The sequence below is a fragment of the Mytilus edulis genome, chromosome 3 (genome assembly GCF_963676685.1).
Source record: "Mytilus edulis chromosome 3, xbMytEdul2.2, whole genome shotgun sequence".
Classification (NCBI taxonomy): domain Eukaryota; kingdom Metazoa; phylum Mollusca; class Bivalvia; order Mytilida; family Mytilidae; genus Mytilus; species Mytilus edulis.
The window spans coordinates 61,079,907-61,104,060 of NC_092346.1; the positions used below are offsets into that span (position 1 = coordinate 61,079,907).

At 32.8% G+C, this 24,154-nt stretch overlaps 2 protein-coding genes across 3 annotated transcripts in view; one reads left to right on the forward strand and one right to left on the reverse strand.

Moving 5' to 3' along the window:
- The window catches only part of LOC139517003 (RAC serine/threonine-protein kinase-like), a 36,079-nt gene extending 22,383 nt beyond the window's left edge, over nt 1-13,696 (reverse strand). For both annotated transcript variants that reach the window (XR_011663069.1, XM_071307541.1), the window contains exons 1-5: nt 13,565-13,696; nt 6,778-6,855; nt 5,099-5,221; nt 3,260-3,474; nt 2,688-2,819 (exon numbers count right to left, since the gene is read on the reverse strand). Coding sequence is in view for 1 of the 2 variants with exons in the window: in XM_071307541.1 (XP_071163642.1) it covers nt 2,688-2,819; nt 3,260-3,474; nt 5,099-5,221; nt 6,778-6,835 (528 nt within the window). In the remaining variant the exon portion in view is untranslated. The remainder of the gene's footprint in view (nt 1-2,687; nt 2,820-3,259; nt 3,475-5,098; nt 5,222-6,777; nt 6,856-13,564) is intronic.
- Nucleotides 13,628-24,154, forward strand: part of LOC139517005 (AP-4 complex subunit mu-1-like) — a 28,132-nt gene continuing 17,605 nt past the window's right edge. Inside the window, exons 1-2 of the mRNA XM_071307542.1 lie at nt 13,628-13,753; nt 23,227-23,309. Of these exons, the coding sequence (XP_071163643.1) occupies nt 13,693-13,753; nt 23,227-23,309 (144 nt within the window). The 5' untranslated portion in view covers nt 13,628-13,692. The remainder of the gene's footprint in view (nt 13,754-23,226; nt 23,310-24,154) is intronic.

Below are 24,154 nucleotides of genomic sequence, written 5' to 3' on the forward strand. Positions count from 1 at the left end.
AAAACCCCTGAAATGTTCCTTGACAAAATAAATGGGGAATGACACAGATGATGCACTTGCTTGGAAATAACGTTAAACATTGTAAAGGGACACAACTCAACAACTGTAAAAGGCAAGCTTCCAAAATTTGTACTTGATCTAAGTTTTCAGGTAATAAGCATGTTTATAAGTTTCATAACATTTGGTTGTTGCAAACCTAAGTGAGAGAACAGAAACAATAAAATCAGCAATTTTTTCCTATTGTAAAGGGGCATAACTCTAGAACTTTAACTAGACCCCACTAAAGTTTGAACTTGATCTGTGTTTTGTGATAATTAGAATTGATCATAAGATTTATAACATTTCGTTGAGGCAAACTTTATTAAGAGAACAGAAACAAATATTTCAGCAATTTTTCCATTTGTAAAGGAGCATAACTCTAGAACAGTAATAGTGATGCCACCAAAATTCAAACTTGACTTCTGTTTTGTGGAAATAAGCATTGTGTGTAAGTTTGATAACATTTGGTTGAGACAAACTAAAGTAAGAGAATGGAAACGAAATCAAACCAGATGCTCCGCAGGGCGCAGCTTTATACGACCGCAGAGGTTAAACCCTGAACGGTTGGGGCAAGTATGGACATAACATTCAAGCTGGATTCAGCTCTAAATTTGGATTGTGATTAAATAGTTGACACAGCATAGGTTTCGGACACAGAATGAATGTGGTCTAATGAACTTAAAATATTTTTTTTGCCTTTGAGCAATTCACTATGCTGTTGAATATTAATCCTCTCAAACAGTTTGAAGAAATTTTCTTTTTATTTATGAAATCTGAAATGAGAAAAATTTAACCCCCCACCCCCCACCCCCCCATTTTTCTTTCATATCCCCCTTTCCCTTTTTCCAAAACTGATCTCAATTCAAATTTCTAATGGAGTTTGAAACAATAACTACTCATTTAAATACATCATAAAATATTAAAATGTAACAAAAGGTGCTTGTTATCACTGAATGGTAAAGATTGTTTTAATTTATCAGTTGGTAGTAAAAGTGAATATACATTGTTTATTGTATAAAACAATGATTTAAGTTGATTCAACTACTATTCTGGACAAAGAAAGATAACTCCAATCAATTGATAATTTCTTGCTATTGCACAATATTGTGCAATTAGATATTTCTTGCTATTGTGCAATACTGTGCAATTGAAAATATTTGCTATTGCACAATACTGTGCAATTGAAGATTTCTTGCTATTGCACAATACTGTGCAATTGAAAATTTCTTGCTATTGCGCAATACTGTGCAATTGAAGATTTCTTGCTATTGCTGAATACTGTGCAATTGAAAAATTCTTGCTATTGCACAATACTTAATATAATAATTTTGGATCCTGTTTTGAACCAACTTAAAAACTGGGCCCATAATCAAAAATCTAAGTACATGTTTAGATTCAGCACATCAAAAAAGCCCAAAAATTCAATTTTTGTTAAAATCAAACTTAGTTTAATTTTGGACCGTTTGGACTTTAATGTAGATCAATTTGAAAACAGGACTAAAAATTAAAGAAACTACATACACAGTTAGATTTGGCATATCAAAGAACCCCAATTATTCAATTTTTGATGAAATCAAACAAAGTTTAATTTTGGACCCCGATTTGGACCAACTTGAAAACTGGGCCAACAATCAAAAATCTAAGTACATTTTTAGATTCAGCATATCAAAGAACCCCAAGGATTCAATTTTTGTTAAAATCAAACTAAGTTTAATTTTGGACCCTTTGGACCTTAATATAGACCAATTTGAAAACGGGACCAAAAATTAAGAATCTACATACACAGTTAGATTCGGCATATCAAAGAAACCCAATTATTCAATTTTTGATGAAATCAAACAAAGTTCAATTTTGGACCCTTTGGGCCCCTTATTCCTAAACTGTTGGGACCAAACTCCCAAAATCAAACCCAACCTTCCTTAAGTGATCATAAACCTTGTGTTTAAATTTCATAGATTTCTATTTACTTATACTAAAGTTATGGTGCGAAAACCAAGAATAATGCTTACTTGGGCCCCTTTTTGGCCCTCAATTCCTAAACTGTTCAGCCCTCAACTCCCAAAATCAATCCCAACCTTCCTTTTGTGGTCATAAACCATGACGATGCCAATGTGATACCAATATACGACCAAAATTTTTTTAAATTTTGCGGTCGTATAAAAAGCAATTTTTCCATTTGTTAAAGAGCATAACTCTAGAACGATAAAAGTGATGCCATTAAAATTCAAATTTGATTTGTATTTTGTGGAAATAAGCATGGTTTCTAAGTTTCATAACATTCGGTTGAGGCAAACTAAAGTTAAAGAATGGAAACCAATTTTGGAACATATATGTCCAGACGAAGAAGGGTAAAACTTAATGCCTCCCTACACTACTGCAGGGGGCATAAAAAGTAAAGGAAACTATCAATGATAAACTGTGCAAGTAAATACTAGAAAGGAAATGATCATGCATATTAATCTCTCAAATTTTTCATAGATTGATTTTTTAATCAAACTCATTGTGTACATTAATCCATCAAATTATCGATTGTCATTTTTCAAAGATTGTTTTCCTTATTAATTTCATGAGTTTAAAGATGATCATGCCTAAAACTACAAGAAGATTAGAATGAGAGAAAATAGAATTTTTACAATAGTTGCACTTACCTTTTGAATGATTACTTGCTTCTTTAATATTTTGATTGCTAATAGATGACCTGTCACCTTCTCTTTACAAAGGATGACTTTTCCAAATGTTCCTTTTCCTAGTACTTTCAAAAACTCAAAGTCATCTAATGACTGAAATAAAAAATACGAGGAGAAACTCATTAAAAAATATATCACATTATACGGAAGGAATCAAGTCAGAAGAAGATCTATAAGTTTTTATTGCTGTGTGTTTTAGTTTTTAATCCAAAAAATTAAGAATTTGTCCTTGGGACACAGATGCCCGGCTTGAAAATATACGGTAATTCTGCAATTTTTCAATTTACAAAGAGCATTTCTTAAGACCAGCGAAAGTGATGCCACCAAAATTTCAAACTTGATATGAGTATGGTGGTAATAAGTATTGAGTATAACATTGGATTGTCTAAAGTTAGAACAGAAACTAAATTAGTAATGACAGAGGATCAGACTCTCATATTTTGGCACCAACTGCAGTTACTTTAGCTGCACTTAACACAAAAAAATATAATCTAGAAATATAGGATTATTACAAATATAGAAAATAGTATTACCACTTTTTTCTTTGATTTGTCAAAAAGTGATGGTCCCTCTGCTCCTTCATCAGAGTTTTTCAACTCATCCGAGATAGAATTGATAGCTGCTATCCACTCTTCTCTCTCCTCCTGAGATTCTACACAGAACATCCTCTCCACTACTGTTGTCCATTGTAATCCTCGGATTATAAACGTATTGGCCTTTGGACGTTCTTGTCTCATTAACTGACAATCTGTACAAAATATATTGAATCTAATGTTAGATGTTTCTTTTTTTGCTGTGCTTTCATGTTATATATATGTAATTACAATAACTTTTAAAATATATGATCAATGTATGATCTGAGGTATGGAGGCAACTTTTTTGAGATCAGTGGGAGCGAGTGCATTCCATACTAGGGTCTGTTTAATTTTGTGATGAAGAATACCCAATAATGCTTATTATCAACCAAAATAACTTTAAATTTTCCATTTGGTATATTTAAAAGTTTATTGTCATTTCAGGAGTCTCTGTTTAATTTATTCAAAAGTTCACCTTAGATTGACCACAAGATGACTAAAGTGTTTTTTTATGGTGTAAATCTGTTGTCTCATTATATATATACAATTTCCTTTTGTTCATGCAGTTTATGAAAAGTTTGTGGGTTGTTTCATCCTGTTTTTTTTTAAATATGCATTTTCTGTAATAAAAAGTGTGATACATTATAAACATTACTGATTTTTTTTTAAAAGTTGCACACATTGTTATGCATACACATGTAGCATACACCTTCTTGTAATTTAAAGTACTGGAAAACAGGAAGTAATTCTTTAACACATTTGAAAAGTGCTTTCATGTTACAACTTATAAATGTTAAGATGCTGACCAAATAGGAAGTCATTCTTTAAGAAATCACTATTAAAATATATTCGATAGACTGAGAAATTGGGGTCAAAACTCTAATTTGGCATTAAAATTATTAAGGAAATATCATAGGTATAACATGTGTACTAAGTTTCAAGTTGATTGGACTTCAACTTCATCAAAAATCATCTTGACCAAAAACTTGAAGTGGGAATGATTGAAAACATAATTTGCCTAAATGGGGCATAAAAAGTGCTGATTTACTCTAAAACGTATAATCTTTGTTGAAAATTTTGATATGAACCATTTGTGTACCAATTCTAATTTTAGGATTTTTAGAGCACACATAATCTTCTACTTAATTAGAAGTATATTTTTTTCTTTCCAATACTATTTTTGTATTCATACTGTTTAAGTATCTTAAACATCTTGTTTTTATTTTGTAGATTGTTTTGTTGCTGAACATGTGCAGGATTCTTCCAAGCAATTCCTTAAGTGTTAATATGTGCTTTTATATTTGAGTTTAAACTTGCAATTAACAAGAATGTGTCCAAAGTACACCGATGCCTCACTCACACTATCATTTTTTATGTTCAGTGGACCGTAAAATTGGGGTAAAACTCTAATTTGGCATGAAAATTAGAAAGATCATATCATATGGAACATGTGTACTTAGTTTCAAGTTGATTGGACTTCAATTTCATCAAAAACTACCTTGATCAAATATTGGTCATTGAGTGGAACGAATGAATGGTTGACGAGCGAACGGACGAACGAACTTATCAACAGACCAGAAAACATAATGCCCCTCTACTATTGTAGGTGGGGCATGAAAATAAAAGTTTGAGATGGTCATTGTGTTTATGTTTCATTGTAATTAGTAAAAAAAGTGAACCTAATCGCATGTGCTAAGTTATGTTCACATGGTTTCAAACTAGCTGCAGCATTTTAGCACATAAATGTTATCTGTTTGTTTATACAAAGTGAAGTTAAACATATCTTCTACTTTTTACCTCTAACAGTAAAATCATTAAGTGGGTCATTAAATCCTTGTTCTGGCTTTGCCCTGAAGCCTAGAAAGGAACCATCTTTTCTTAAAATAAAATATCTTTTTCTCCAATTTTTTATATGTTCTCCTAAAATAGAAAAAAAACAACACTTTAGTCATTGCATGTAAAAATGTATAATACATGTAGTAAAATAATATATTTTAAGAATTTAATCAAGATTTTCTTTTTCACTAAATCATTCTAGATAGAAATATAAGTATTAAAAAAACTATTTTAACTCTTCCACTTGCATATGACAGTTGGGAACTTTGTAAGATATTGTGGTTGTCTATCTTTTTTGTAGCATATATCTTTGGGAATTTGGCATTGATTTCAGATGCAGATTTATATCAGTTGAAATTGTTCATAAATTAACTAATTCAAATTCTTGTCTTCATGTTTGGGTGCTGTTAATCATATTGTGACCACTACACTTTGGTGAATTTTTAAAGTTGAGTCGCTTCATCTCTGAGGTTTAACCTACATAGTCTTTACTCCAAAATAGAATATACACTTCTGGACTCCATTGGATAAAGTAAGGTAACTGTCAAATGTATTGATAGGCAATGAATCTAATTTGGTAAAAACACATTACAAACCAATTTAAAACTAATCTAGTTAATTTTTTTAACATTTATTCTATTTTCTGTCAATATGTACGTACAGTAGACGTTAATAGGGAAATAGCAAACGGAAACCTAATCACAACTTCTATTGTTTATTTCAGATATATAAGATCCCACTCATATCAAAAGGAAGCATATCAAGTGACAAAATCACACATTTCAAATTTTTGGGTTATATCATTATATTGAGAATATTTGTTTATCGAACATTGTCAGAGTCATCAAGTATATATACAACACAGATTTTTCTTCAGGTATTAGACCCTGTTTCAACTGTTCAATAAATACAAATCTTCTACATGTATTTCATGGACACCTATGGCAATTGTGAACTTGTATTCTCCTTGCATGTATCATTGTGACACAATGAGTATTAATAATTTGGTGTTGATCCTTTTGAAAACCTGATGTATATTTTTCTACTAAATAAAAAATAAATTTCAGAGTGATCGTCTAAACTCACATACATGTACATTCACTTATAAAAATATTAGTCATCGATATATTGTACTTGGGTGTGATGTACATTTGTTTTGTAAATGTACTTTAGTATTAAGGTTATTTTTTTTATAATGGAGAACATTAACAACTTGCTGAACAAAATAAAATAAAGGAAAACTCCAGCAGGAATTATGCCACATTAGAATATATAAGTGGCTATAGTAACATCTGAGGTTGATGTGCTACAAACTATCAATATTTAGCTACATACATGTACTATCATACACTATGTCACCCATTGACTGTAATGGACATGATTGTTTGGTCATATGTGTTTTATTACACTTTCTATAAATCGTTGTAATCTAAAAGCATCCATCATACCCATGACAATGATGACTGATAATAATTACACAAATAGCTGTTGAAATTATTGACCATTGGTGAGAAACTTACATTGCTACCTGTAAACTACGTGCTATTTAACAAGAACATATACATGTAGTCAATAATAGGGACATGTAATCAATTTCCAAATGGTAAAATTTCACAGGAAATCTGAATAAACAAGCTTACCTCTTTTCATTAAATATCCTTCCTTCACCACAGGAATGCTACTTCCAGACGGGTTCATTGTCCTGTCTGCCCGTCAGTCTGAAAAACATCACAACCTTGTACTTTAATATCAATCAATAATCAATCAGGAACACTAATGTAGAACCTAAATATATTATCCTTGAAATTATCCTTCTGATAAATTTGTCATACTTGTATAAATAAACAACTACTTGTTAAACAACTGCCCTTCCGACCTTCACACATTGATAAACAACATCAAGTATTTTTCTCAATATGTATCGTAAAAGGGAAGTCAATTTAACTTCAGACAGTATTCATTAATTTGTTTATAGTATGAAAACCACAACTGCACCATTAAAATTTCCTTATAAAGAAACATGGAAGAAAATAATGCCAAAATTAATGTACATTTAGATAACTATCTAATTATGCCTCTTAATTGTTTAATGTTTTTTTCAAATTTATAGGAACATGCAATTAAAAACAAATATTTTTATTATTATGATAGAATATTATTCCATTTATACATTGTATACATTTAATTCAAAGGAAAATACAAAAATTTTGTCATAATAGTTTTCTACATACATATAATTACATTAGATGTATGTTTCATTATAATATTTTATTCTGATTGGCTAACTGCACATCACGTGTTATTCCGTAAGCAGTTGCATTGCTCAATACAACTTTTCACTCATGATAACACATGCTCCAACAATAAAGTGAACAGATGAATTAAATAATAAAATATATAAAATTCGTGTTTTCATGATCAAAGCTAAAAAATGTAATTATAAGTTTTGAATGCTTCTTTTTGTAACTTTATAGGGTTGTAAAAGCGTTGACCGTGACACTTCATACAAAATGTACTTCGGTCAACGCTTTTACACCCCAATAAATTTACAAAAAGAAGCATTCAAAACTTAGTACATTTGTGTGATATATATGTGAATTCTAACAAATAAACATAAAATTTCAAATATTTTTAAAACATCAATATAAATGTCTTGAACATTTCCTTTACAATGCACTCAAAACATGAATTTCTTAGATGTTGAAATTTAAAACACTGTTTACAGGTGTTCTACATTCATTTTCATGTGAAACAATTGATCAGAAATTTTCTTTTAACAAATAAATGTAAAAAAGTTTGTATTTATTGAACCTCATGTATGAAGTAACCTACTACATTTTGTATGTGTACTATGTCTTAAAAGTGGAACAAAAAAAGGACATACAAACATTAAAATAAAATGCTTCGTTGAGCGAAGCCTTATACCACTGCAGACACCGAACCCTGAACAGTTAAGGCAAATTTGGATACAATATATACCTAAGCTTGATACTGTCTGAATTTGAATAGTGATCAAATTTATGACATAATATAGGTTTGAGTGTGTGGCCAGATAGAATTGTCATTGACTTAGTGTGTTAATTAGGATGACCGGTCACTTCAAATGAAAACCTGTAGGCAATTAACAATAGAACAATTACTCCCCGTCTTATTTACGTGTGGGAGTCTTTTTTATAACTATTTAACATGCATTTGACATGCAATTTAAATGAGGAGTCATTTTATAAGAAACAGAAGACATTGGCAAAATCAAATAGAAACATGTAATAACTTGACAGAAAATCTATGACTACATGTACTTGTACATAAACTTGGCATTTATTACAAGAAACTGCTAGTGTGCACGTGGTGAGCCCTGTAGCTGGTGATGGAACTTTAAATTAATCAATATTTCTCTCTTTTTTTTTACAATCATTCACTACATTGTCAATACATGTAATTGATCAATCAATCCTTTTCCTCTTTCAATCTTGTTCTTATAGCTAGATAAAATACATTTAAGCATTTAAGCTTTCATTTAATAAATTTTGTATAATTATACATTGTATAACCATTAATGTACTGCAAAATTATTCCATTATTTTTGTTTAAAATCCAATAAAAATTTTTAAAAAAACTTTGAGAGGAAACTCAAATACCCTACACCCTCAAATTGTCAAAGATGCATAACTCCTACAAAAGTTACCTAATGAAAATATATTGTGGATATGCACATTTACATTATGTTTCCTTATTACATTGTAACTACAAAGCTTCATGAAATTCTGTCTGATCTTTCTAGCACTTGTCCCTTAAGCATGTACATGTATGAGTGTTTTGTACAATGTAGGTGAAAGTGATCTGGTGGTAGTTTGTACACTGCACTTCTGTGGGTGAAAGTCCATGCTCTAGGGCTCACACTACTTCAGAATCATTGGGAGAAGTGAATTCTCTTTTTGAAACTGATAGGGAGAAGTGGTGAGATTTGAAAGAAAAGGCTCCTTCGTGGGCTGTTCTTCAATGTTTTGATTTTACTATAGAATAAAGGGTCAAATGTAAATAATGTTCTTTTTAAATTGTCCAACTCATATCTAAGTATACAATTAAATTAACAGTTCAAATACAAAGTTGTTTAAGTTAAGGTTCTTATGAGAAACCACCAACTAAATAATTAGCACTAAAAAGACAGTCAGGGGTACTACTTGTACAGGTAATTTTTATTTACTTGAAGAAGTAAACAAAAAATATACGTCTTATATAAGTAAATTATAATGTTTGAATAATCTCCCCTTAATTTTCTCAAATTTTCTTGTAAATGACCAGTGTTCTGAAGATAACAGACAAATGGGATTTTCATTGTCCATGAAATTACACTTAAATGATTTGTAAAGACAATTGCAATGGGCAAACAAATTTAAATTCTATTAGAGCAAAGAAATCCTAAGAATTTAAGAAATGAAGATAAGATGACTTTTTCACTTATATAAGTAAAAAAATCTGAATGTCTAAGGGACATAACTAAGTCAAGTTTGTTCTACCTATACAAGTAAATAAAATTCACTTGTATAAGTATCCTACAAACTTACATATATAAGTATATTTTTTTTACTTCTTCAAGTAAATTAAAATTACTTGTACAAGCTAGTAATTACGTAGTACCCCTGACTGAAAGATTTTTTATTTAATTAAGTCAAAAAGGTTAAGAAATTATAGTACCTTATATGAATTATAATTTAATTAAAAACTGTCTTGTTTATCATGTTTATGAAATTCAGTGTTTCTCACCAAAAGATATAGAAAGTTAAGCTGGGCCATCTAAATATATTGATATTAGTATAATAGTCTCAGAGTTAAGCAACTTTAATCAATATTTTGAAATAATCAATATAAATTATATCCATATAGTAAAATTATGTTTGTTTGACAAGCTATTTGCAAAGGAATATGATGTTTTTAATGCAATAAATCGACTAAACATTTACTGAAGGCAACTTTCATTACTTTCAAATGAAGTAATAAACTTATTTTACCGCCGAAAGTTAGATTGATGTACACACTCATTACCAAGTACCTGAAGTGCATGCAGTGATAAAAAGTTGGTCTTTTTATTAAATATAAACCTGCTACACACTGTAAAGTCAATGCTTAAACCTCTTTTCTTTAGAAAATAAATAGTTTCTGTCTGAATTTCATTAATTATTAATAAAAAAATTGATGTTTTATCAACTTGGTTAAAATTGAAAATGTCTGATGATGAAAGCGACTGAATGCGAGTATCGTAAACAATGGGGTGACTTGTTATCCCTTTTGATGGTCGGGCAAAGCGAAGTGACGGATGGGAAAGCGACTTCTGCATCCTAGTCGTCTGGTAGCCCTGCATGCCCCAGGTTTTTTCCCATTCAGCAAATTTTTAGAGATCTTCTATATATAGCTAGTAGTATTTTAGTATATATATATACTGTTCTGTATACTATACAATCATCTGCAAATAGTCATGTGTTGGATGTTATGTTGTCAGGTAAGTCATTGATAAATAGGAGGAATAATAATGAACCAAGTGCAGTCGCTTGGGGGACTCCACTAACCACAAGAACTTTCTCCAAGGATTCTCCCTCAACAATGACTTGTTGAGTACATTAAGCTAGGAAAGATTGAATCCACCTGTGTGTTCTTCCTGTAATTTGTAAGGAAGGCATTTACGTGAGACACCATCAAAGGCCTACAAGGATAACCATCTCAATCTGCTCTCCTTAGGACCTATAAAGTAAATCTCACCAGTCTTTACAATTCTGACCCAGTCTAATTTACTCTATCTATAATGGTTTTTTGAGATAAAAGACAAACCTTGAACTTTACCCCCAACGTTCCATTGTTAGCAATGTCAGCCATGATGGCATTAACCTGTATAATGTCCTGCATTAATTGGTTGTGATTCCCCCTTAAGTAACATTTCAAGTTATTTGTCTAAGAACAATCGAAATTTTAAAGGTGGACTTTTTATTGAGTTTCTTAATCATGTTTGAAAAGTTATGAATAGGTACAAATGCAGTTTTGTTTTTATTTTCCTTTAGTATAATTACCACTTTAACTATTTGGTTGGTGGAGATGTCAGATTAGTCATTATGTTGTAATCTAGAAAAGCTTAAAAGAATAGCTGATGTAGTTTAGATTGCTTCTACAAAGAATGACCAGCTGTCTGATTATTATTCCTGACCAAGTACTTACATACATTGTAGTATACTTTTGGACCTCAATGTGGACCAATTTCAAAAAAGGTCCTAAAATCGAACTACATTTACACATTAAGATTCATTCTACTGAATTCGAAGAATCTGATTATTTTAGCTGTTTAATTTCGAACAATTGTTTACAAGATACATGTAATATGTACATGTATACTTGAAAATTTGGCAGAAACTGTCAGACATTCAAAGCCAATCACTACTGTAAGGAATTGATTCAGTAAATATTGATACTGGATATAAAAGACAGATGCAAAAATTTCTCAGTCAAACAATCTTTATTTAACAATTTGTGTGAACCAGAAGCCAACATTGGTCTGTAAGTCTTCATTATAAATACATGTATAAATGTATACCAAAATTTAGACAGCTCCAGAACTGCCTGAACAACAAAAAAAACACTGACTGTTCATGAAAAATTTGGTACAATAAATTATATATGTACAAAAACAAAGCTACAGATCAGGAGGCATTATAAAAACGTTTGGTTTATATGATGTATAATTTTCATATTTAATAATACTGTCTACAATGGATCATAATTCGGTGAAAAAGCAGTACACCAAAAACATACATATTTATGTGGTATACATGTACATTTTACATGTATATACTTTAATCCAAAACATTTTTTTTCACGAGATAGAAATGTATTCACGTAGGAGACTAGAGAGCATGTACAGGAACATGGATTTAAGTATATATTTCTAAAACTACATGAACTGCTGAAAATTTTCCTGATGATTAAAAGAATGTTCCTTTAAAAAGTTTTTTGGTTCATTGGTTATCCTTCTTTTTCATAATGACTCAAAATTTTTTTCAATACATAAAAGAGGGTAATTCCTTTTAACAAGTATATATAGTTATTATAAAATTTACACAAGTCATTTTGTGTCCTTTCATAGCTTTCTGTTCAGTATGACCCATTGAAGGCTCCATGTTGAAGGCCATACTTTGACCTATAATGGTTTACGCTGAACAGTTTATAGGGAGGGCACACATGCAGATGTAGTGTGCAACTTGCTAGGGGGGTTTGGGGACACCCCCCCCCCCCCCAAGAACTTTTTAAAAAAAATTAGGAGGAAAATCCTGCATTTTGAAAAAGAATAACTGCATGAACTGCAAACAAGACTCAAGAGATTTGTAAACAAAAAACCATGATAGGACATCAAAAAAATCTTGCTACAATGTCTTTCTACAATTCGGAATTTTAGAGCAGAAAATTTGGAAAAAAGAGCATATTTTTCTTCTGAAATGGGGCCAAAATTCGCACAAAGATTGATTAATTGTTGGTTGCTTAACGTCCAGTGACAAATATATCATGCATGATCAGGACAAGAACAAAGTTAACAATAAATACAATAAGTAGGTCATGTAAAAGAGGCCATTCAGGTTCAAGGTTAGGAAGAAAATTGACTGCCATTGGAAAATGAGGGTTTAATGGATATATATAAGGTCTCCTCTAGATCGATAGACACAGAAATTTAGCCTTGCAACAGGCCACCAACGGACCCCTCAAAGAGTTGTTGCAAGGGTTCTTAACATGTAGTAAGTGTGGCACAGCCACTCTCTTCACACTTGGCATCAGATTTAACATCCCCATTCTGACCAGACATGGCTACAAACTTGTACATCATGCACAGCTTGTACATCACGCTAACCCAAAGAGATGTCCCACTTTGGCAAGAGTTCTACTACTGGCCATGGTCGGAAGAAGACAATTGATCATACTTCTATTCCCCAGTCACTCTTGGGGGGTTGGAAAATCCATGCCCAATTTAATATAAAAAAAAAGCATGACAGGCAGAATGTTTACTCTGATTATCACTATGTTTCTGAACAAGTAGAATTTTCTATGATTATTTATTATGATATACGAGTAGCAAGTTCCTCCTGCAAAGATAAATTTCTGCTGGACTGATTTGTTTTTTTAAGATATTTAGGTTGTGAGTATAAATAAGGACTGAATTCTTAATACGCAAAAATGCATTGCGTTGTCATCTTCTTCACAGAACCATCACATCAGACCTGTCAACATGTCACTGAGCAATTTTAACACCCCTCCCCCTTTTTTCTTGAAGTTATTTCTGGAGATCAACAAGTGCCTGAAGATGACTTCACTTTGTGTCAGTTGAAGGGGTCCCTGAATCTGTACAAAATTGTAAAATATTTTCGTGGATATGAATTAACAAATGTTCAGTATTACCTTTCAAGAAAATGCAAAGAGTTCCAGCATTTCACATCAGTAATGTTGTCTCGTTTCTTCTCGCTTGACACGGGAATTAAAGATATGCCCGGATGACAGGTGTCTGCTAGCCATTTGTAGGATTCATAATGCATTTCAGTGAAATATTCATTGTTTCAGGCACGGAATCTGTTCTGATATATAAATCCTGTATCCTAAATTTGCTATTCAATAATTGCATAAAAGAACAGGGGTCAGATTGAAGTACAAAACTGATCAAATTGAGATTTCCATAAATCTTCTTCTAAGCTTCTCTGTATCTCCTTCCTGTAAGGAACACCAAGTAAAAAATAAATGCATTTATGATTTATGTACATCACAAAAAGCTTTTGAGCTGCATGTCTCTGGAAATGATCCGAAAATTAAAAAATAATAAAGTTTGTAGATATAGACAATAGACAATATTTTATTCGCACAAACACATTTACATTAAATGGTTATGGCATACAAAATTAAGACAATAAACTGACAATAGTTAAGGTTTATGTACCCTTCTGTAGCCATTTTTGTACGAATTTTTCAAACCTCAATTGTATCAAAACTAAAGATATAATAAATAATAGAGATAGGGCATTTAGTACATGTTCCAAGGGGAAACTTGATGCAAAGCATTATTTTTTACTGTTTCATTGCATTTGATAGAAAAAGAGGACTTTGTGGCAAATAAATCAAGATTTTTATAGAAAATCCACATCCTTTAATACAGAAATTTTTGTTATAAAATTTGAAACATAAATTACTCACTTGATTTTCTATGATGTGCTAGTGTTTATTTTTTACAAAAAGTTCTAAGTAACCTGTAAATTCCAAAACACCTCGTGCTGAGTCACTAAAGTCGACCGCACCCTAAAAGGTGTACTTGATTTTGGCCATATTTATACTTGTCTTAACCAATAACTACATTTATAAACTTGTTTTAAGGAAATCAATGCTAGCACTGCATGCAATAATCCTATATCTATCAGTCATCAAATTGCCAAATATGAGAGTACAAGGATAAAGGCTGTGGATTTTCTATAAAAATCTTGATTTATTTGCCACAATGTCCTCTGTTTCTATTAAATGCAATGGAACAGTAAAAAAAAATGCTTTGCATCAAGTTTCCCCTTGGAATATGTACAAAATGGCCTATCTCTATTATTCATAATATCTGTAGTTTTGATACAATTGAAGTTTGAAAAGTTCGAACAAAAATGGCTACAGAAGGGTACATAAACCTTAAATTGATTATAATTATATAAGAGTGACAGTGGTATTCACAGCGAAGAAGAAAAAGGCTATAAATATCAACAGTTAACACATTGTTAATGTTCATGAACAATTAAAAAAAGAACACAAACAAAAATATATATTAGACTACAGGAATTAAAATTACTGTCAGATACATATATATAGGTAAAAAAAAATGTGGCTCTGTCAAAGATTTATATAGCATGGTCAGATTAATATCTTTTTGTACGTCATATGCATGCTTGTTCAATGGAAATTGTGACGTCACAATGCATTCTTGATAGTACGAAATAACCCATGAGTCAAGGATAAGTCTTACTTAGTCTGTTTCCCGGCCGTTATTGAAATTATTGTATATTCCGAAGGCATACTGAATGTTTTACGGAGGGGACCAACCTAAGTCTTACTATACAAATACAAATCCTACTCAAATAATTGTTACGTCTTGAAATTAAGGCGTCAAAGCATAAAATTATAATAATGCGGAGTCCTTCAAGACGTCATAATTATTAGGACTATACAAATCGTTGCTCTGTCTCAGTGTGATTCATTTTAAAGGCAAGCCTCACATCATAAAAACAGACATATCAAAATATACCAAATTAAACAAGACAGACAAAAAAGGCAACAGTGAACGATTCATGGGGCCTGGCCCTGCCCTTCCTCTTTTTGCACCAAAGTAAGTCATCAGGTTCAAAAAGTGTCTATTTTGATGTTTTTTGTCCTATTTCTTCTTCTTCTTCCGTTAAGGAGTTGACCTCATATTTGAGTGATTTACTAACTCGGCTCGGTAAAACAGGAGACCTCTCCATTGATTAAAAGTAAATATTAACAAATAATTAACAGGGGCGGATGCAGGAATTTTCGAAAGGGGGGGTGCAAAACATATGTCCCGATACAAATGCATTGATCGGCAAAAATAAAGGGGAACCCCCCCCCCCCCCTGGATCCGCCACTGATTAAAACTATATACACTGTACAATTTGGCAGGCTGATGTCTAGTTAGGCTGCATCTGGGTCCAGGGCACACTGGCTAATCTGGCCCTGAACTCCGTGAGTGTTGGTGCAGCTGCTACTGTGTCTGGCAGAAGGTTCCAGTCTCTTATAGAGCGTGGGAAGAAGGAGTTGTTGTATACTTCCTTAGTAGCTCTTATCTGTCTAAGTCTGTGGCCACCCCTTGTTCTGTTGTCCCCAGATGTGTAGTAGATAGCTGGTTGTATCTCCACTAGTTGGTTCTGTATCTTGTAGCATAGGACGAGTCGCTGTTTAATTCGTCTATACTGTAGTGGATCCCACTGGAGTTGGTCTAATAGTCCAGTGACGCATCCTGGGGAGGTGTCTGTGTACTGGTTGTAAACAAATCGTGCTGCTTTACGCTGTACTCGGTCGATGTCTTTGATCAAGGTGGTTTGATGGGGGTCCCACACTGTGGCAGCGTACTCCATCGATGGTCTGATGAGTGCACAATAGGCTGTGTTTTTTACAGATGGTTTGCATCGGCCCAGGTTTCTGCGGAGAAAACCGAGGGTCCTGGTTGCTTTTCCTGTGGTGTTATTAATGTGCTTATTCCACTGTCTTGACTAATGGTAACTCCAAGGTACTTTCCGCTATCAACAACTTCTAGTTGGTGTCCATGCAAGGTGTATGTTGTTTGCAGGGTGTTGCGCTTGTTAGATATCCTCATGACTGTGCACTTTTCTGGATGGAAACACATCTGCCACTTGTGTTCCCACTCTTCCAGAGCAGTGAGGTCTCTCTGTAGAGTTGCAGCATCATCAGGATTTCCAATTTTCCTGTACACCAGGCTATCGTCCGCAAACAACCTTACATCTGAAGATGTACAATCTGGCATGTCATTGATATATGTCAGGAATAGTAGAGGACCTAAGACTGTCCCTTGTGGAACTCCTGATATTACATCTAAAGGAGTTGATGTATGTCCTTCTAGCACAACTGACTGGGTTCTACTGCTTAGAAAGTCCTTTATCCAGTTCAATGTTGATCCTTTCACCCCGTAGTATGCCAGTTTCAAAAGCAAGCGTTCGTGTGGTACCTTGTCAAAGGCTTTTGAAAAATCCAGTAAGATGATGTCAGTCTGGTGCCCCTGGTCCATGTTTTTGGCAATCTGGTTTAGTGTTACAACTAACTGGATCTCACATGAGCGTCGACTTCTGAATCCATGTTGCTCGTCGCATAGAATGTTGTGTCGATCAAAGTGATCCATTACTGTGCTATGAATAATATGCTCTAGTAGTTTGCATGCTATGGATGTCAATGACACAGGCCTGTAATTTGAAGGTTGGTGTTTCTCTCCTTTCTTGAAGATTGGCACGATGTTTGCCTTGCGCCATTCGTCTGGTATCTTACCCTCGTCCAGGGAAAGCTGGAACATCCGGGTAAGATAAGGAGCTAGTGATTCAGCTGCCTGTTTGAGAATGTTTGCTGGAACTTCATCAGGGCCTGTTGCTTTGAATGGTCGGAGTCCCTTTAAGAGTTTGTAGACACCTCTTTCATGGATGACGATATTGTCCATGGTTGGATGTGGACTTGTGCCTAGGTCAGGTAACGTACCGGTATCTTCTTTGGTGTACACTGACTGGAATTGCTGATTCAGTATAGATGCCTTAGTATCTGTGTCACTATGTAGTAGGAAGCCATCTTTTGACTTCAAGGTCACAATCTGGGATGCATCTTGTTTCCGGCTCTTTACATATGACCAGAATCTTTTAGGGTTTTTCTCCAAGTCGTTGCTTACTATATCTTCCATGTAGTTACTCTGTGCTTGTCTAGCCTCCTTCTGTAGTTGTGCTTTCAGAAATTTGTATTTCTTTTTGTCTCGTGTTTTCCCACTGCTTTTGGCAAGGGTATAAGCCCTCTGCTTTTTGTTACTGAGTCGTCTAAGCTCTGAGTTCATCCATGGATGGGAATGTTTTGTTAAAGTGTTCCTGGTTGGTACATGTTGGTTGATGGTATCTAAAATCAAGCCTTTTATGTTGGTCCAAAGGCTGTTAACATCCTCAAAATCTGTGTTTTTAAAGATGTTGTATTTTTCTTTGAGTTGCTGATTAATCATGGCAATGTTAGCTTTTTTCCATAGATATATTTTTCTCTTTTGCTGATTGGGTTTTTGTAAGCCGTGTGAAAAGTCTAGAAGAACTATATCATGGTCACTGTTCCCAAGAGGTGTTATGGTTTTACATCTATTGAGTTGGCCTGGATGGGATGTAAACAGCACATCTAAGGTGTTATCTCCCCTGGTTGGTTTGTCTACCAACTGTTGTATGTTTAGGTTGGCTACCATTTCGAGAAATGCATTGTTAATATCTCTTGATGTTTGAGTACCCTGTATTGTGTAGTTTTTCCAGTCAATGTCTGGTAAGTTGAAATCTCCACCAAGGATGAAAATACTACTTTTGTGGTTTTTGCGTAGATCAGTGATGTCTTGTATTGCGTTGTTTGCAGTTTGTTGATCAATCCTATTTGGTGGTCTATATAAGCAGGTTATTATGGCTTTCTTTTTCTGGTTTATGTTGATGCTCCCAGATATGAGTTCTGTGTCTTTCCCTGAATTAAGATGGCTAAGTCCAAGTGTTGTCTTTGCTGCTATGAGGACTCCTCCATGGGCGTCTGTTTTCCTGTCCCTGCATATGACATCGTAACCAAGTTCTGGTGGAGCTGGACCTGGAGTGAAACTCATCTGGGTACAGCAGTCTAAAGTAAGGTAATTTGGACCAAACATCTACAATATTTGAACCTGCAACTGGAAGTAGTTGTTCCTAGGAATATTTCTATAATAAACACGATCAGTAGTTATACCAACCTACCAACCAACATGGTTCAGGTTGACGAGTAAAAAAAAACATAGCCCTATGGTAAATGATTTTGGCTAATATTTCTGAAACACTGTGGCATTTAGAGCAAATATGACTGGTGATAATATGTACATCCGGTTAAGAGCTTCTAGCCTTGAAACTTTAAGACAAATCAGACAACCCATAGTTGGGTTGCTGCCCCTGAATTGGTAATTTTTCAGGATTTTTTTTCAGTTTTTGGTTAAGTTTTTAATATTATTAAAGAAAGAGAAACTATAAACAAGTAATAGTGTTTAGCATAGTAAGATCTACAAGTAAGGCAATATGACCATGATGACCAACATGGTTAACCCTTTCCTCTATAATGACGCCTTTTGGGTTCACAATAAGTGACAAAAAAATTCAAATGTCTAACTGGTCTATTTAAGGTACAGTTATTATTTCATTTAAAAGTAAGCATATTTTATGTGAATCAAGTCACTTGACCTCTCAAGGAGTTATTGCCCTGTATAGTCAATTTAAAAAAAAAATGTTTCTTTTACAAAAATCTTTTCCTCTGAAACTACTGAGACAAAAAATTGAATTTAACCAAACTTGGCCACAATCATCATAAGGGTCTATAGTTTAGAAAATGTGTCTGATGCCCTGCTTACCAAGCAACATGGCTAAAAAAAAGGGCATAGGGGTTAAATGCAAGTTTTTAGCTCACCTGACCTGAAAGGTCAAGTGAGCTTTTCTCATCACTTGGCGTCCGTCGTCTGTCGTCCCGCGCCCTGCATCCGTCGTCTATCGTCCGTGAACTTTTACAAAAATCTTCTCCTCTGAAACTACTGGGCCAAATTTAATTAAACCTGGCCACAATCATCCTTGGGGTATCTAGTTTAAAAAATGTGTCCGCTGACCTGGCAATCCAACCAAAATGGCTGCCATGGCTAAAAATAGAACACTGGGGTAAAATGTATATTTTGGCTTATATCTTTGAAACCAAAGCATTTAGAGCAAATCTGACAGGGGGTAAAATTGTTGATCAGGTCAAGATCTATCTGCCCTGAAATTTTCAGAAGAATCCGACAACCTGTTGATGGGTTGCTGCCCCTGAATTGGTTATTTTAAGGAAATTTTGCAGTTTTTGGTTATTATCTTGAATACTATTATAGATAGAGATAAACTGTAAACAGCAATAATGTTCAGCAAAATAAGACCTACAAATAAGTGAACATGACTAAAATTGTCAGTCAACCCCTTAAGGAGTTATTGCCCTTTATAGTCAATTTTTAACAACTTTTCGTCATTTTTTTTAACTTGTACAAAAATCTTCTCCTCTGAAACTACTTGGCCAAATTTAACCAAACTTTGCCACAATTATCATTGTGGTATATAGTTAAAAAAATGTGTCCGATGACCCCGCCTACCAAACAAAATGGCTGACATGGCTAAAATTAGAACATAGTGGTAAAATGCAGTTTTTGCTTTATATCTTTGAAACTAAGACATTTATGGCAAATCTTTCAATATTTAAATGTCCATCAGAATAAGATCTATCCCCTCACAAATTTTCAGATGAATCCGACAACCTGTTGTTGAGTTGCTGCCCTAAAATTGGTAATTTTAAGAAAATTTGCAGTTTTTGGTTATTATCTTGAATACTATTATAGATAAAGATAAACTGTAAACAGCAATAATGTTCAGCAAAATAAAATCTACAAATAAGTCAACATGACCAAAATTGTCAGAGGACCCCTTAAGGAGTTATTGCCCTTTATAGTCAATATTGAACAACTTTTATTCATTTTTGTAACTTGTACAAAAATCTTCTTTTCTAAAACTACTTGGCCAAATTTAACCAAACTTGGCCACAATCATTACTAGGGTATCTATTTAAAAAAATGTGTCTAATGGCCCCGCCTACCAACCAAGATGGTTGACATCAGTAAATACAGTATAAGGTGAGCAACACAGGCTCTTGAGAGCCTCTAGTTTTTATTATATTTTGAACTGTTATATATAGGGAAAATCTGAAAGGAGAACAAATATATAAATTATGAGCTCAACCATGTCCATACATGTCAAAACTGTAAGACTAATTACATGTATATAAAGGAATTATTGCCCAATTTTTTTCAATTTTGCCTATTATTTTAAAACTATGATATTAAGAGAGAAACATTTTTTTTCCTTTATGGATTACCGTATTTATTCTATTTAAAGCCCCCCTTCTAATTAACGCCCCCCTACCGAAAATCGTGCGTTCAGAACTTTTGACTTCTAATAAACGCCCCCATTTTGTATTAAAGAAAATAAAATTGAAACTGACACATTACAATATTGCAAAGACATCGCACCGATCACTCAGAAACATGAAACGAAAAATCAATAATGCCCATGTTTTAATCCACTCCCATAATACAACACAGTGTGTACAAGTTCCAAAAATAGATCTGTCAGTTACACAGTACGCTATTAAAGTTCAACGTTATAAACAGGCATGCATTTCTAAACTAATGAATATTGAATAAATTTATACATCAAATGTTATTGTTATTGCACGCTTGTTCATTCGAAAATTTTAACAAATTATTTGATGAGGTCACATTACCGATAAACGCTATTTATAGATTATGGAGACAATAAGAAACACGTGTATGTTACTATAGTCTGTTTCAACAAAATTCAGGTAAAGGTCAATGAAGTAAGGTACGAAATTCGTTTCTCTAATTGACGCCCCCCTTTTTGAAATTGTCTTCGCCCCCGGGGCGTTTATTAGAATAAATACGGTATATGATTTAAATTATAATAATTTAATTTTGGATGTAACACATCTTTTGATTGGCTGATGTTATTTTGTTATCATCCCCATAGGCATAATATTTAATTTAGTCATGTGACCGTGACGTCATCAACGTTTTTGCATGGTTTTCTACGGTTAAAAATGGAATTTAGAATTAAATTATAAGAAATGACTGTAATATTTTTTCTGTCTATTCGAAATAACAGAAAAAATGTGGTGCACACTGTTAAATAACCCGCTTAACGCGCGTTATTCAGTATGCACCAAATTTTTTATGTTATTTCTTCATAGACAGAAAAAATATTACAGTCATTCCTTAAATAGATAAATTAACAATATAAATCACAGTCTGCATTGTTAGCCACTAGTCCGATGCCCCAGACTAGTAAATATGGATTCGGACAAGTGAAAATTTTCAAAATTTTATATAGTCATAAAGGGACAAGTTATGATATTTAGTGTCTAGACTAGTAGATAAAAAAGACTGAAATCACAAAAATGACAAACAAGGCAAAATCTATTAAAAACTGAAAAGTCATATTTTTTGCCGATATAGTTAGAATCTGTCGCTCTTCATAGGAGTGATTGCCCTTGAATGATGATTTCTTTTACCCTCTTTTGTATTTTGAGCAAAAAAAAGATAGTGAGAAACTAAACGTACTTAAAGATCAGAAATACAAATACCAGATCAACAAAAAAAGCTGTCATGAAGTACATTCTCATCTACAATTTTAGACATTGTCCTTTAATGTTTGATATGGACATAGACCAAGGTGAGAGATTCAGGCCCTTTAGAGCCTCAAGTTTTAGGATAAATGAGTTTATGTCAGTGCTAGCATCTGAGGGTGTTACAATTTACAAAATTGTAAAAGTTGTCTGTAAGTTTCTGGCAATTATAATTATGATATTAATACATAAAATCCCTGAAAAAGTAAATAATCTGAGGAAATCCTCACTTACAATATTGAAAAGAGGCATGCAGTACATCCCAGATATTAGTGTCATAACAATTCTGCAAATACTGATTAGAAAAAACAAAGGGCGAAATGTATTTCCTTTTAAAATTTGTCCCTTAAAAAGAACATTCAAACACTATATTTTTTGGTGAACTAAATGTGAGAAGTCATATGTTTACTAGATAAATAGTGAAACTGAACGAAGACTAAACTGATCTGCGATTATTCAAAACCAAGCTTTTGATGTTTTAAAACAAACTAGAATGTCGGCTGTATGGGCTACCATTATAACAATGAAAACACACTATAGAGTTTTACAGTACTGATTATTATTGCATAGTAATATAATATTACCCACAGAAAGTAACCAAAATTTAGCGTGCAATAAATTCTAATATTGCACTAGTGCAATAAATCTTCAAAATTCATGATGTCATCAACAACAAAATCTTAGTTTACACCAATTTTTACTTTCAAATATTATATTTCTATACAATAAAAGGGTTATTGCATGAATATTGGGGAATATTGTCCCTCGTAGAACATATATTGCACTTGCAAGCTCGTGCAATATAAAGTTCTACTCTGGACAATATTCCCCAATATTCATGCAATAACCCTATATTATTATTATTATATTAATCATGATAATAACTTTAATAAGAAGATATCTATTTAACAAATAAATTTACAAATTCTGTTCTGGTGGATTGCAATCATCAGCATGATCAATCTACTACATGTATTTGATAAAATAATGTTAATAAGCATCCTCAGTGCTTTTCAATTTCTGTAAGACATAAGAAACAAACACTTGTACTTTCCTTAAAATTGCAGTCAGATTAGATACAGACTTAAAAACCAAGGATGTTTTCTTACAAACATTGAAGGAACCTGGAACAAATATATCACCACATTTTGTAAGTATTTTATATCAAATTTAATATGTTTATTACATTGTGTATTATAATTATGGCTGTGAAAATGTAGCTTTTTCAATTACAAATATGGCAGCATTTATAAATCATTGTATGGTGAAGTCCATGTTTTGTGAAGAAAAATAATCAGATAAAAATAAAATGAAAACAGGAGATGCACAAATTAATCTGGACAGTGTTCTGTAGTAATTCTGCCATCTCTATATATGGAAATGATTGAGTACATTTGATATATATAATATATTATATTTTGTCATACTGGGGCATTTTTTTTTTAGCTTTATTCAATATAAATTAGTTATTGGTTTTACTCATTGATTAAGGTGATCTGGTTTCAAATATCTACCATCAGCATCAAATTCCCCGAAGATAAAATTGAGGACTACCACTGAATTGAAAATATAATAGGAAAAAAAATTCTGAATTTCAATTAAAGGAAGTTTTGTTTGGCTTTATTTAGGCAATTGTTTCTTAGAAAACACTATTGATATGCAAAAAAGCTTAAGATTGATGATTTAGAAAAGGACTGAAAATATTTGAAGCTGATTAGAAAATGTATTGAAGGAAAAATCTTGTGAAGTTTAAAAACAACTAGAACACACCCGTATATCGCGGGTCCGTGACTGAATTAAAGTATATAACTATGCGTAAGCCTTATTTTAGTATTAGTATTGTCATCTGATAAAGTCATGCTGATTATAAGATACACAGTTTTCTCTGCTTTCAAATCTTTCTGTTTGAACCCGACGACTGGAACTTAGCAATTATTGATAATATTAATTATTTGGAAAACAAAAGATCCTGGAATGGAGTATTTTTTAATCAAC